The sequence below is a fragment of the Schistosoma haematobium genome, chromosome ZW (assembly GCF_000699445.3).
Source record: "Schistosoma haematobium chromosome ZW, whole genome shotgun sequence".
NCBI classification, from domain to species: Eukaryota; Metazoa; Platyhelminthes; class Trematoda; order Strigeidida; family Schistosomatidae; genus Schistosoma; species Schistosoma haematobium.
The window spans coordinates 75,338,342-75,353,200 of record NC_067195.1 but is presented as its reverse complement, the minus strand read 5'-3'; the positions used below and the strand labels follow the sequence as shown (position 1 = coordinate 75,353,200).

Here is a 14,859-nt window from a genome sequence, read left to right as displayed (position 1 = left end):
CATTAAAAACCATGAAGGACTGGATAGGTTGTTTACTCTAGTATGCGGTTTAGCAGTACTCATTCACGACCAAACAACCGGGGGTCGTGTTGTAACGGGTGGACTGCAGGGTTTGATAAGCAGTGTTTATATCGATCGGATTAGTGACACGTAAAACACGTAATGGACGCCCTAGAGTCCCGATTGGCCCTGCTTCGCTATCTAGCCCAGCCAGTTGAGTCCAGAACACAAGTCTCAGCCTCTGAGATATGAATCATTGTATTTCAGACATACTCTATTTATATACCAACCAAACAGACCACATCGTACCATAAAAATAGAAAACAACATATACACAATATTTAACAAGTGAAATAAATACCGACCAATAGGAAGTGTACATTTAACGTCCAAGGACACTATTAGACTTGACACGATAATTATTGGTGTATTCCTCTGCATACCTAACAGGTTGGACACAAGACTTCCGATCTTGAGGCGAACATTCGACATATAGGCCACTAACTCAGCATCCACTGCTGTATATGTCTAACTCCAACTAAATCATGACATTACACAACTATCTTCCATCATTATCTCCATACTACAATGTTTTTTCGAACTTTTAATTGATCACCGAATAGTTTTTGTGTGTGATATATATTTAACTCTAAACCATCGCCCAGTATACTAACGTTTTTTCAACTCAACATTATAATTTAAAATTATCAAAGTGTTTCACTCATGCAACCATTCGTTTTTCTGTATTTATTACCATAAATTATCTCTGTAAAACTAAAAGTCGATGTAAAACACTTTATAAACTATAAATTTTTCATGACAACTTGTGTTTTTCCTGTTGATCAATACGTGTTGAGTGTACCCACAAAAGAACGTGTTGCATTGTCTTGATATACGTAAAAACATACTATCGTAATTATTTATTCGTCCAATTCGGGTATGCAAGAATCTACCTGCGAAGATGTTTGCCTGTCTTTCATCAACAATTTTGTACGCGTTATGTCTTGCGTTTTCGATACCAGCGTCATTGCGGATGTCTACCTCTCGATTCTTATTGCTTTCTACTACGTAGTTCTTCTTGAAACATTTTCTTTAAGAACTTAAAATCAGCTTTTCTACCGGAACAGGCTTGAATAGGTAAAGGCCTCACTATGCTGACACCCTAACGAGGGTAGTTTACATTTTAACTGACCACTTTCTAATGTTTAGCTGCCGAATGAATTTTAAGCTTTGCACCAATATTCCAAAAAAGTGGCGGCTCAATCCAGGTGGTTTGATTACGTAAAGTGTAAAAACGTCATTACCAAAGGACATATCCTGGTTGACCGTTTTACCTTCCCACCATTTTCTGGGCTTGTGCTTGTTTATTATAAAAAACAAATCTGTCCACATTGTATAAAGAGTGGCGACACTAGAATTTGTGGACGAACGAATCGGATGCGAAACAGCTGGTTTTAGATAGTGTTGGCGGGACATAGACTGGATTGAAGCATGCTCAATGCACGATTGCATTGCTGCACGCTGATTGGCTAATTCTTATCCGATCAGCACTAGTCAATAGTTGGAGAGTACTCTAGAATCTTCTCGTGTAAAAACTATAAATGTACTAACGTTTTCCCTACTGTGCTTCCTACTTGCTTCTTACTTCCATCTAACCTTGTTATTTGGAATATAATCTCTTTCCTGTTCAACCGTGTTCTGATTTGGGGACTTGTCGAGTGAATCAGTGTCCGAGAATACTAAGCAATAGGAATAGCTGGGTCATAACCGTAAGAAAGGGATTATAACAGATAGCGTTTTAGCATTGCAGCTGATGTCATTTCTTGATAGAAATCCTATATCTATTTCCTAACCATCAACTGTAAATCACACTTCTGATTCCTCACTGATTTATAAACCTCATTCGGTCGTAGTTAGTAGGTAGACATTCTCAAGGTCACTTTAGATTCGCTCAAAGGGTGTCTATAAATTATAGTCCCACCTAAAGTTTTTCTTTACTTCTTGCTATGTCGTGTGAGTTGATTATGCAGTTGAGTTAAACCACACAAATTTTTCCTTTACTACGGTACTTATGGATAACCAACATGAATAAAAATATAGTCTTTCAGTTTTCATAAGGAAGAGTTAAGAAAAGCTGAATCTAAACGCGACACCATACTGTATTGTCCTCTTTCTCATTACCGGAGCTTAAGATTACCATTTGTGTTCAGCCTCGTGTATAAGAATAAATCGAGTGTTTTCAAAAAAGACTTTTATTTTATCAATTACATGATTATGTCACATCATTATAATTACTACTATACTTTGTTAATGGTAGTCAACAATACACCCTGGAACTAGATTTCGTGCTAATTGGTACTTGTCAGCAAGCTGTACCTTTTGTAAAGGACTCTTATTTTCTACTTCATTTGTTTATACTATTAGTTTCAATTGATAAATTGTAATCTAAATAGGATCGATCATTTCGTGTCGTTTATCTTACTACTTAACGTAATCACTATTGAGCGTGAATTCATTAGATGATATTGTCATAAATGATTAAATTGAATATAGTTTGAGTAATAATGTGAAATATCCCTTTGTTTTCTTCAACATCATTTCACAATTCTAAATATTCCTTTAAAAAATTTTTTCAAAATTAAACCAATTTACATATTTACATGTTTAATTCAATTTTCCCGGTTAAGTGCTCGCGCGCGAAACCAGTAGGTCCTGGGTTCGAATCCCGCGGGGTGCGGGATCGTGGATGCTTACTGCTGAGGAGTCCCATACTAGGACGAAACGGCCGTCTAGTGCTTCCAGGTTTTCCACGGTGGTCTAGCTTCAATTGACTCATGATTTCAACCTGTAAACTATTATTGAAAATTGAATTAGATATAGAATCTATGTATTATTATTATCATTATTATTAAAAGTATTAAAGTTTAACAGATATTTGGTTGAATCATCCATTCGTTTTTTTTCTTAAAGTGTAGATTTAAAGAAAATCTGCACTTTCAACAATTGGAAATTGATTGATCTTATATGTATGTATATGTGTATGTATTTGTTTGTGTGTGTGTATAACATATTTATTAATCACTCATATTCACACACACACACAAACACAAACCGTATACACAATTGAATCTACTTTGTTTTTAAGAGAAAAAAAGTTACATTGCATTACAAGAGAAATGAGGTTAACGGAGTTTGGAAAATAAGAATAATCAATAGGCCAGTGTTTGTGAATAGTATATGTATATACATTTCCTTATTCCCATTTCACACTTTACATCTTTTCATTGTCTTGTTTAGTTATACTTCAATATATACACACGCTTATATACATCGAAATCTATCAATATTTCTACATCTATTCTAAGTGACATATAAAATCTGTTGTTCTGTTCTTATCTACACTTAATTTTATATACAAAACTGGAAAGAAGAAAAATGAAGCATTTTACAACAGTGTCTGATTGTCTAAAATCTTTTCATGACTACTATTACTATTAACATTACTACTATTAACTGCCTTTTTTATGTTTGTTTTTTTGGTTCTATAAAATAAAAATAAAGTAGGAGAAAAAATATCAAAATTACTGTGTACTTTAATTTGTTGTCATTGCGTTATTATTACTATTATTATTATTATTATTATTATTATTATTATTATTATTATTATTATTATTATTTTGACTTCAACATTTTCATGTGTAGAATGTTGTTTGCGGTACACTGATTACATGCAATCATCATTATCACCATTCTCTGCATCAACATTTATAAACAATCAATTTTTTGAATTTTCCTAATTGAATCATTTTATTAGTAGATTTAGATGTACATGTTGTATGACAGGGATGTGTATTTGTTATGATTGAGGGGAAATGAAGAAGGATCACAAGATTTATCGTTTGTGTATGTTATATAGACTTTGACCAGTACTTTCTGAAACTGAAAGGTGTTCGTGGTTAATATAACTAGATTTTGTTCTATATATATAGGTTTTGTCAAAAAGGAAAATAATCTAAAACGAAGATTGTTCTGAATTTGCTTCCTTGTATATCCTCTGTGTTGTTTCCTCTATATTTTTATTGTTTCATTTGAATGCCTAATTTTGGTTCTAATGACATTATGCAGCTGGCGGAATATACAAGTTGACAAGAACGTCTACTTTTAAATCCTCAGCACTAGTTAACATCAACGACTATCTGAAGTTGAGATTGGGTTCAGTATTTCAATTAAAATAAATATAGTGTTCCTGAAGTTAATCTAAGTTCGGTACACAGTAGGTTCGTGATGGGTACAACTTATTTATTCATTGTCAGCTCATGTTCATTTTTAACTTACATTCTTCTTGTTCTTCTTCTCCTCGGATCTTGTTGATTAGTTTGACATTTTAAATTTCAGTCTTACTTTAATGCTTATAGTTGCTTATTACTAAACTTGTTGTTTGTCTTGGTTCTAGTCAGTTGACCATTTTTTACCTTATATCATATTTAGTTGGTATATTACCTATCATCTATGTGTACAGTTTTATTCACATTTATGGGATTTTGAAGATTAATAATTAAAGCTCATTTGGTATTTATTCATTTTTGATAAGTTGTTTAAACTTAGGTTTAATACTAATGGTATTTACCAAATTTTTGATTTATTATATATATAAAATATTTTTGAAGAAATGTCTTCAAACAATTCCACATATTTTCTGACTGTTCGTTCTGTATTGGATCGATTTTAATGTAAAGAATAATTTGTTTTAATAATTGAGTTCATGAATTGAATTTTCTTTGCGTAATCTTCTTCGCTTTTTAATTGTCACAATATTTTGTGTTTTCATCTGAAAATTGCTGTTTTTTTAAGAAAAAATGAACAGACTTATTTGATTTCATGATTTTGCAATTTTTAGGAAATATTTAATGTTGACTACTGTACATATTCTATTGCATAAACATGACTACACAGATACATTATGAGTAATATACGTTGACATCGAACACAAAATTTCGCATGCCACCTAGACTTTCTATGTTACACTTAGACTATTTCATCGAAATCATGAACCAGTCTAAGTTACTCCCACTGTAGTGAAGGAGAACACAGGTGAGGACAACCGAATTACATCTAGCACAAAATTACACAGTTATTTGGTAAAATAGAAAAACCATACTATAATACTTAATTTGCAAAATGTTCAATAATTGTCTCGAACTTCGTTGTTCCTGCATTTCCATACTAATTGCTTTATATTCCCGCTCTTCCTTTCTTGGCCTTCCCCATCTGCTGCCAGACATTACATTCCTGACTCGCGTCATATACTACTTATATCAATATAAGTAGCACTCACGACACCACTAGTGGGATCGTGGATGAGCATTGCTGAGAAGTTCCATGCTTGGACGAAATGGCCGTCCAGTGATCCCAGGTTTTCAATGGTGGTCTAATTGAGATTCATAGTTTCAATGAAGTTCAACAATCTTCACATCCCCATACTAAGTACCTTAACTTTTTGTTTTCTTCAAGTACACTGTTTTTGAATCTGTGAATAATTTCTAGTTTATTTCTGAAATGATCATTCTACCAAACACCTAATTCTTGGTACATCGTTTTTCTGATTAAATATTATTCGGTTCGCATAGTTTTCTGATAACGATTTGTCTGCATTAAAATACTTTAAATATAATTAAATTACTTCAAGATGTAACGAGCAGACAGTCAACTGAGTGGATACATTATAGAATTAAAACTACCATTTATGCACTACATACTCAATCAAAATTGTTTGACTGAGCAGTTAAGAACCAAGACTAACCGAGAATAAAATTATTTAAGGTCACAAAATGACTAATGATTTCCAAATTCTATTAATCATATGAAATAAACTAGTTTAGAAATTTATAACTCTATATGTACTGCAATTTTTGCTTTTTTGCGAAATTTTATTCATCATATATTGATCCAATTCAAAGATCTATTGTAAAACTTTTGAAAATTATATACTTCTATTGGGAACAGATTGAAATGCTTTAGTTTCGTAAGTAAAACTGACAATCGATAATGCACATTTTACACCCATACCATCTACCACATGACAATACCACACTATCACTGTTTTGCAAAAATTACCAGTCTAGCTTAACTTGGAATTCTGTATTCTATTTCCTACAAATACTGACTAAATTTTTGTTGATACGTCCAGTTTTGTTCGTTTCTTCTCCAATTACTATTATTATTTTGTTTTTTTTTACAAGGGAATTGGTGGTGGGAGTTATGGATTCGAAGTGGATTGGTGGGCATTAGGTGTTGTTATTTATGAAATGCTTTATGGTGTTACACCATTCTATTCAGAAACATTAGTCAATACTTATGCTAATATTATGAATCATGCAAATAGTTTGAAATTCCCTGAAAATGTTAATGTTTCCGATGCTTGTTTGGACTTCATGAAAAGTGAGTTTTCTATATATATACATCAGTACTTACATACGCATAAATATTTTCTTGTCCTTTTTCGCAATAATATTTTTATTTCCAATACTGTTTGAAGTATTTTGTTGTTCAGAAAGTAGTAATCTACCAACGACTATCAATTTTATGCTGTTTAATGAAACTGTGCTAACCAAGACTTATTATCCAGTTATCCACTAAGTTGTTCAATGCGTATTATGTTTATATTGTCATTAGTGAGGGTCTAAGTCATCCAGCTATTAATATTGAGGACTGAATTTTGATCAGTCTTAGTTGTAATATGTGCATTCTTTCGGATTGTGACAATAAGACTGATTGAAATTCAGTCGTGAATTTCAACAACGAAATAATTCAAATCTTCACTCACGCGTCGACTCATTGTAGTCTCTTCGATTTATATTAGTTCAAGTTAATCAATATGGAGATTTAAAACTTTTTTCATATCACATTTATTTAAATTTATCAGCTTTAAGTGACATGGCTCAGAACCACCCACAATAAAGCGGGTGCATATACTCTTTGCGTTCTTTCAAAATCTGAGTCTTGAAAGCTCTTTATACTTTTTCTCCTTTTTCTATGCCTAATCTTTACCATTTCGACCACTACCGGTAGTACTATTATTACTTCTACTACTCTGAAATTTGTATTGAAATACTTTTATCTCGCTGTTCTGATATAATGTGGAAACTCCAACCAATGCACGTATATGCCAGGTTTTACATTGCACATGATTTACTGTCAGCTATATTCACTAAAAAACTCCACACCTATGTACGTTATTTAAGAATTATCAGGGATGTGTTCATATTTTTGACATAGATCAGATTGTTCAAGTAGTTTGAAATACTTTTATAATTATCGTAAATATAAGTACATTGAATTCCTCTAGGTACTTAGGTTTATTTCGTCTTCATCAAATATTCTATTTTAAAACATTTTGTGTGGAAGTAGACTAAAATTGAGTAACTTTCTGGTCAATAATTTAATTTTATCCATTTACTATATTTTCCAGCCTGGTTTACATGTATGAGTACGGTAGTCAAGTCTCATAAGAAACCTTAGAACATGATTACTAGGTGACCGTCAGTAGAACTATCTCACTGACGTATATTTTTTGATGTTCTTTGTACACTTGAATAACTTTACCAACTCAATCGGTTTCACTTAAAAGAAATATATTTGGAAATTTATTCATTTAAACTCATTAAGCATTTAATACAAACAGGTCATTAACAAAAATAATTTAAAATGGGTATTCCGTTCAAGACCTATTTAATGAATACAAAATGGTTATCAGTATTTAACTGAAGATAAAGAAGTAATGGTTAATCATTATTTAACTTTCTTGTCTTCGATACTTTATTTTGCATAGGAAACGTTGATCTACTGTTATAATGTAAATGACTAATCTTATATTGAATGCAGACTAGAGTAATGGTTTCTTCACCTTAATAAATATTTTACAAAATAGTGCTAAAAAAGTGAAAATATCCATCAATAGCCTTCGATTGATTGATTCTTAAAACATAATGTTTTACAGTACCATATCATTTAACTTAGTTTGTTATGTATTATATTTCCAAGATGATAGACTTTAAGTTATAATTGTGAGTATTCCTTTAATTCCTGTCAAATATTTTGATTCATATTGAAATATAAACTTTGAAGTGAGATTCACATACGAATGGTGAAATCTTCAATGATTAAATGTTCGATCATAGTTTAATTTAAAAGATCATCCTCCCTCTCCCTCTCTCTTCCTCACACATACACAAAACCTTTCTCCTGACAATTTATTTTATCATTCTCTGCATTTTTTATGTAATGGACGTGATAACTGTGTGCAAATATGTGATAAACAAGAGAATTTAGAGATGTAAAACAAAAAAGTAGTATGTTTCTCGAGAAAAATTAGATTGTTTTTTAGTGTATGTATATTTGTATATTAAGAGATTAATTCAAAGATGTTCACTTGAACTATTGGTTCTTTTTTGTTGTTTGAAATCTGTACTTATATTGGTATCATCATCGTCATCACTATCACCGATCATCAGGTGATTTTGCTTAGTTCAGATTATGCACCTTAAACCTTCGATCATATGATATATATAGTGCTTGTATATATCTTTGAAATGCTGAATCTTTTCATCATTGTCAAACTTACATTTCATTATTTAGTATGAAAATTCGTTTATTCTATGTGTATTTTACTAACTTAGTGTGCTTGAAGTTGTTAATAAACTGGATACTATAAGTAAGGAAGAAAATAATAATAATAAAAGATGTTTTTCATTCAGCATTTTATAAATATTTAGATATATTCTGAAAAAATATAATTTAGATTCTTGATTTTAATCATTATTGGAAAAAATTATTTTTAGCTAAAAAATACAAATCAAAATTTTTATATATGCATCAAGTGAATTCGGTATCCAGAAAACCTGTTTCACGTATGTCTAAGCATCTCTTATCTTGATGGTTAGTGTTAGCTAGTACAGAAATGTTTTGGGAAAGAATTAGTGGGAGTTAATTTTAAGCGTAAAATAATATCAGTCCATGAAGCTACTGACTGTTAGTCTGAGAAATGTTGTTAGTTGCGGACTATCTGACTAGGCTCCTCACATTAAACATCATCAGTGTTTGGAGACGTTGGATAACATAGTTCTTATGTATTCATTCCTCATCTTGCTCCAAATCTTGATTCTCATCATTCTTTCATCCATACCTTTTATTCTTAAGTTTTCAAACAATATTCTCAGTATTTATGCTTTCTTATTATCATGGCTAGTACATTATGTCGATTTTCTTCGCTATTCATCTTTTGAAATTCATCTCATCGTTTCAATGTTCTATGGAAACTTGCGCTAACGCACATTTATTTCAGGCTGTGTTGGGGATGTTAGATCACCAGAATTCACTTGATAAATGCCTTAATTTTGTAATTTTATTTTGGAAATTCGAATTTCCTTGTTTTCGCGCCAAAAGCGCACTTTTCACCTTCATGTCGTATTTTCCGCTTGGGAGAATCTTTAACGCTATTGGTCCGTTGTGTATTTTTAGTATGCTATTTTTGCAACGCTTCCCACGGACAGTTTTATGCTGTATATATACATTTGATTTGTTTCTGTTATTATTCACTCGTGCTTTTGGCTTACAGAATATACTTTCCCGTTCCAAGCTTGGACTTCTTCCTCTAGTTAGCGGAACTGGGACGCATCAAATATCTAGCTTATTGGTCTACAGTCACAAGTCTTTGTTCCGTTCACATACTAAGTGAAATCGTAATAGCTTCAAACCTAGCAGGCTGCACGTTGCTTATAACTGACTGATTGGTATTCTGAATTTAGTCTTTTGAATAATGTATATATCAAACGCCAGATTTTAGGGTTGTTAACGTACACTTATTCCCATAATTTGGTTTCATAAGTCTTATTAGTATTTTATTGTCTAATATAATAGTTGGCTGGAATGAATTTATAGAATAAGTTGATAAATAATGGAGTTACTAATTCTGTGGAGTGATTGTGCTTGGAAGGTAAAGCTAAATTCCATTACTTTGCATCATATTTAATGATAAAACGGATATCTAAATATGGGCATCGATAAATTCAGTGCGAATGTGGTCTGGTATTGTCCGAGTGACTAGCAATTTATTAGGCTAAGAGTATAAATATCCACTAGTTTTGTCGGTTTTTACTAAACATAGGTTGCTAGTATCTAACCATAGATTCTGTAGGTACAGTTCTCCCATATGAAGGAATCATTGATTGAATAATACTGAAGCTATACATACCTCAGCAAGTAGAGATGGGAAATCAGTCAATGAAGCTGTGAATCTTCATTGGCTGAAGTAATTAACTAGTATGTGTGTCACATTTGTCCAACCACTATTCATTTCGACTCGCAGTTCTAACTGATGTAGGTACAGATTTGAAGTTAGCTAGAGGGTGCCAAACCCTGACATGGCGTCAGTTTCAAGTCGTTGACTGATGCCCTGATCCGTGTTGTTAGGTGAGGACTACTCAGTTGGGATCCACTCGATAGCTGTGATAAGCGGTTGAAGACGTTAGATGATATGGCTGAAAGTCTATAACAATAGCTCAAATGCCTTCATTCTTGATCTTTTGAATTCTGGGTTCCAATATTGTTTCACAGTCTTTTTCCCATGAATCTGTCCTTACCTTTCAAACTTATAACATGTTTAACCTTTTATATTACCACTAATACTTCTGTTACTTCGAATTTTCCGCTTTTTATGTGGTTAGTTTTATCTTATTGTGTTGAAATGTTGTGGCAACGTCGTCCGTAGTCCCTTTGCTTGCGTTGATTTCGTCTTACTTGACACTATTAGGATAAACAGATTTTCATTAATAACTATTCGATTTCGGATTCTTTATTTTTGTTCTTTCTTTGCTTTATTTTGTTTACCATATTTCATATAAATCAAAAGTTTCACTTTTAATCTCGTTCCATTATCCTGAAATATTTTGCCTAATAATCATTTCCTCAGAAAATATCCTAGATCTTGGTTTACTTTCGTATCTCAGGATATTACCTAACCGATTAGTTATTGAGCTTATAATTCTTCAGATTTATAGGCTGTTAGCTTAAATTTCTAATTTAAACTTGTTTTCTGAGGAGATCTCTTGTTTATTTGAATTAATTTTGACAGTCTGTTCTATTCTATTTCGCCTCATTATCTTTGTCCTAAACTACTGATTACCTAGTCGTTCTTCCTAACTATTTCCTATCGGTCATTCCAGAAGTGGTTTATTATAAGATTATTTTTCGAGTTAAAATTGTTATGATGTTTCTTCAAAGTATTTTTCGTTGAAGTTGAATTTGGAAGCATTCTCAGGGTATTCCTCCTACCTAAATTGAGTACGGTTTAGAAATGCCCTGTGTACTTCACGTCGCTAATCTAAAGTATCTTCAGGTTAGTGCTTTCGTTCCTTTATTTATGATAAACGCTAATCCAATCACTTTAATTTGAGCAACAAGGTGATATCTCTAACCCCTACACCATATGTATGACTTAAACCTTATCAAATCAATGTATGCTATGTAATTACTTTAAAATGAACTATAGAAGTCCAGTGTTCGTTTAATTAGTTGGTATAAAAGAAAAAAATAAAACACATTGTCGGAATTTTATTCGTCTTTATTTTTGTTTGACAAACTATTTGTTTGATCTGTTAATTATTATTTTCATTCAGAACTTCTCTGTGATCGTACTCAAAGACTTGGTAGTCAAGCTCATTGTTTATCTGAAGTATATAATCATCCTTGGTTTTCGATTGACTGGATTCAATCCCAACAGACCGATGGACATTTAGATTCTATGGATGTATCAATTGCTGACTGGACATGGTCTAATATACGTGCTTCTCGTGCGCCGTTTCAACCTCATTTACGTAGTGAAACTGATACGTCTTATTTTCAACCAGAAACTGATGACGAAGATGATGAATTAATGGTAGATGGTGAAAATGTAGTTGATAAAGATTCTTCTAACCATGGACGAAATAATGGGCATGATTCAGAACTAGTAGATGTAACAAATAACAACAATAATGGAAAATGTAAAGATGTAGCTAGAGGTGGTGACTTTCCTGAATCATCTAACAGTGATCATAAATATTCTGGACGTTGTTCCGATAGTTTGTTAGAATTGCCAGGAAGTCAATTAGTGTTTGCTGGTAGGTGTGTTATTTTTGACGTATTTACTTATACAAAGAGGATGTGGTGTTATCATTAATATAAATCCAATCCTCTGAGAGTTGTTTATATGTCATATCTTTTAACATAGAAAGTCTAATGCTGATCTACTGTGCGCTGAAGTACTTTTTCCATATTTTTTTTCCATACCTTTTCATTTACGATAGTCTATAAATTCACCTGGTACAAAATCCATAACTGGTGCAGGTTAATAAATAGAACGGGTCTTCTAACAATAGGTTGCTCGAAATAATGAATAAAAATAATATTTTTTGCATCTTCTCTTAGTCAATTCCGTGCAGCGATTCATTCTTAACATAAATTCATTAAAGAAAATTGATCCGATTAACTGTTATTGATACTAAACATATTTTCATGGTTCTTGGATATATGGTAGCAAAATAGTGTACTAAAACATGAACAGATAATAGCTGTTTGACTGCAATTTAAATGAACAATATACAAAGTAGACTGATTTGGCAGTGAAAAATTTTAAGAAGGTTATTTATGAAATGGTAAGTGGTACAAGTTATTTTTCCTGCGATTTGAAGATCCCTAACAAAAACTGTGAGAATAAAGTGCTCAGACCGAAGTTGTAATCCCAGAAGAAGGAATGAATTTGCAAAAAGAAGGCATAAAATGATTTTAAAACTCAGCAACCAAGTAAAGATAAATGGTGAATATGTCTGCATCGTTATGACCGATTCTGAGTTATATCACCTAACATCTCCAAACATTGGTTATGATAATACTATAAATGACAACTCGGCAGTTTGCATCTACCAATATGTCTCAATTCAATAGTCATTAAATTATAAAATACTTCAGTAAGAATTATCCTTCCATGATGCGTACAACGGAGAAATGACAGGTGCTGACATACACCTCTCATAGCATATGTTAGATATATGCACTCTTCACTTCTCAATGTTTATCCTATTCCTACTATAAAATTTTTGCCTATGGTTCCATCTTTTTTCCCTATCTATCATTAATGTCAATCATTTGATTTCACAAAATGTGACATCTAGCTTTCTGAAAATGTGCTCCAAACTCTACAATTTGGAGTTTCCGATGTTTAAATTCTATGTCGAATAGGACGACAGACTTCATTCACTAAAACCCTCGAATTTCCTGTCACTGACATATGCTACATCTTCAGAACTTCCATACAGAATCCGAGTGTGATCATTCACCTGGCCTCATCTAGTTAGTATACAGGATTAGCGCGATTTACTCTTTGTTTATTTGGAGACTTGACTGGGACCTCTCGTGACTTTGCTGGTGCAGGTTCATGACGAAGTTTGCAATGTAATAATAATTAGTAAAAGGCAATGTAAATAATTAGTAGTTGTACTTCTGATAACTTGAAATTATTTATCTTGTTAATGAAAGTTGTGTAAGTCAGCGTTCTCAGTGATTGAGAGTGTGATAAATTAATCTTACATACATTCTAATGGTTTTGACGCTTACATATTATTATTATTATTATTATTATTTTAACACATTTAAATTTCTCAGCATTTTACCAATACTCTTTGTTGATATGTCTGTATATTGCAGTATAAAACAGTATATAATTTCTTAGTGTACATTAACATTTAAGTGTTAAGAGATAAAAGTTTGTGAATCTATATGGAACCTGAACATCCATTTCACGGTGTATAGTAAGTCTTTCTTTTCGTTCTTTTCTCTGAACAATTTTTTCTAGGTTTCTCATTCTCCTCCTCTCATCCACACCATTTGGCTTTGCTGAACGGACTACATTCATCTCCATTACGTGGATCGAATCTGACAGCATCGGCATCATCATCAGATCTACTCAAGAATGGTGATAATATTAATAATAATAGCAATAAATTAGGCTCAGTTCAACTTGATAAATCAATGAATCATCAATTACAAGAAAATAAATGTGATAATTGTAAAAATTCTTTCCTGAAATCTAATGGTGATGTTAGCAGTATAAATAATTTATTAATAAATAATGAAAATGAAAATGTAATGGATTCAAATATTTCTAATCATACAAAATGTGAATCACAGCTAGCTGGTTTACGAATTCAATTAGACGATGCGTTAACATTGTCGGATACACATTTAAATGAAATCAGCTCATTAACTGTACAATTAGAACAAGCTAGTAAGATTAGATTTCCTATCTTTTTTCCCCATCTGTTTTAAACGTTATTTACTTTTTATTGTGAACAGCTTGTTATATATTGTGATAAGATATTTCTTGTCATTCAAGGCACAAACAGATAAATTTGAAAATATTCATCAGTTAAGACGGTCAACAATATCTTCAGCACCGGATGAAATTTACATTAGAATTTAAAAATAAAATTCAAAGTACGTAGTTATAACAGCAAAAAAGATGACAGTGCACGAAAGCATTGGTGTATTGGACAGTTTTTAGAAGAGTCAGAATTTATTTCATGGCCCTCTGAATAAGCGATAAGCAATAAATTACATATTCGCTACTCACGTGACTTCATCAAAAAGTGTCTAGCAAATCCATATGCAATCACAGAATCACTCAGAGGACCGAAAGCATTTTAGGAATCACCACCAGGACTTTAGGACTCTTCGGAATTACTGTCATTCACTAATTGGGAATATTGCGTATAATATGTATGTCTTAATTGAAATATGTTGGATATAGTTAAACAAATCTGTTTTATC

General features: G+C 32.1%; 1 protein-coding gene across 1 annotated transcript in view; it reads left to right on the top strand.

The window, feature by feature from the left end:
• Positions 1-14,859, top strand: part of ROCK1_1 (CDC42 binding protein kinase) — an 89,557-nt gene that overhangs the window by 20,109 nt on the left and 54,589 nt on the right. The window contains exons 6-8 of the mRNA XM_051212310.1: positions 6,240-6,438; positions 11,673-12,155; positions 13,886-14,317. Coding sequence (XP_051072480.1) covers positions 6,240-6,438; positions 11,673-12,155; positions 13,886-14,317 — 1,114 coding nt within the window. The remainder of the gene's footprint in view (positions 1-6,239; positions 6,439-11,672; positions 12,156-13,885; positions 14,318-14,859) is intronic.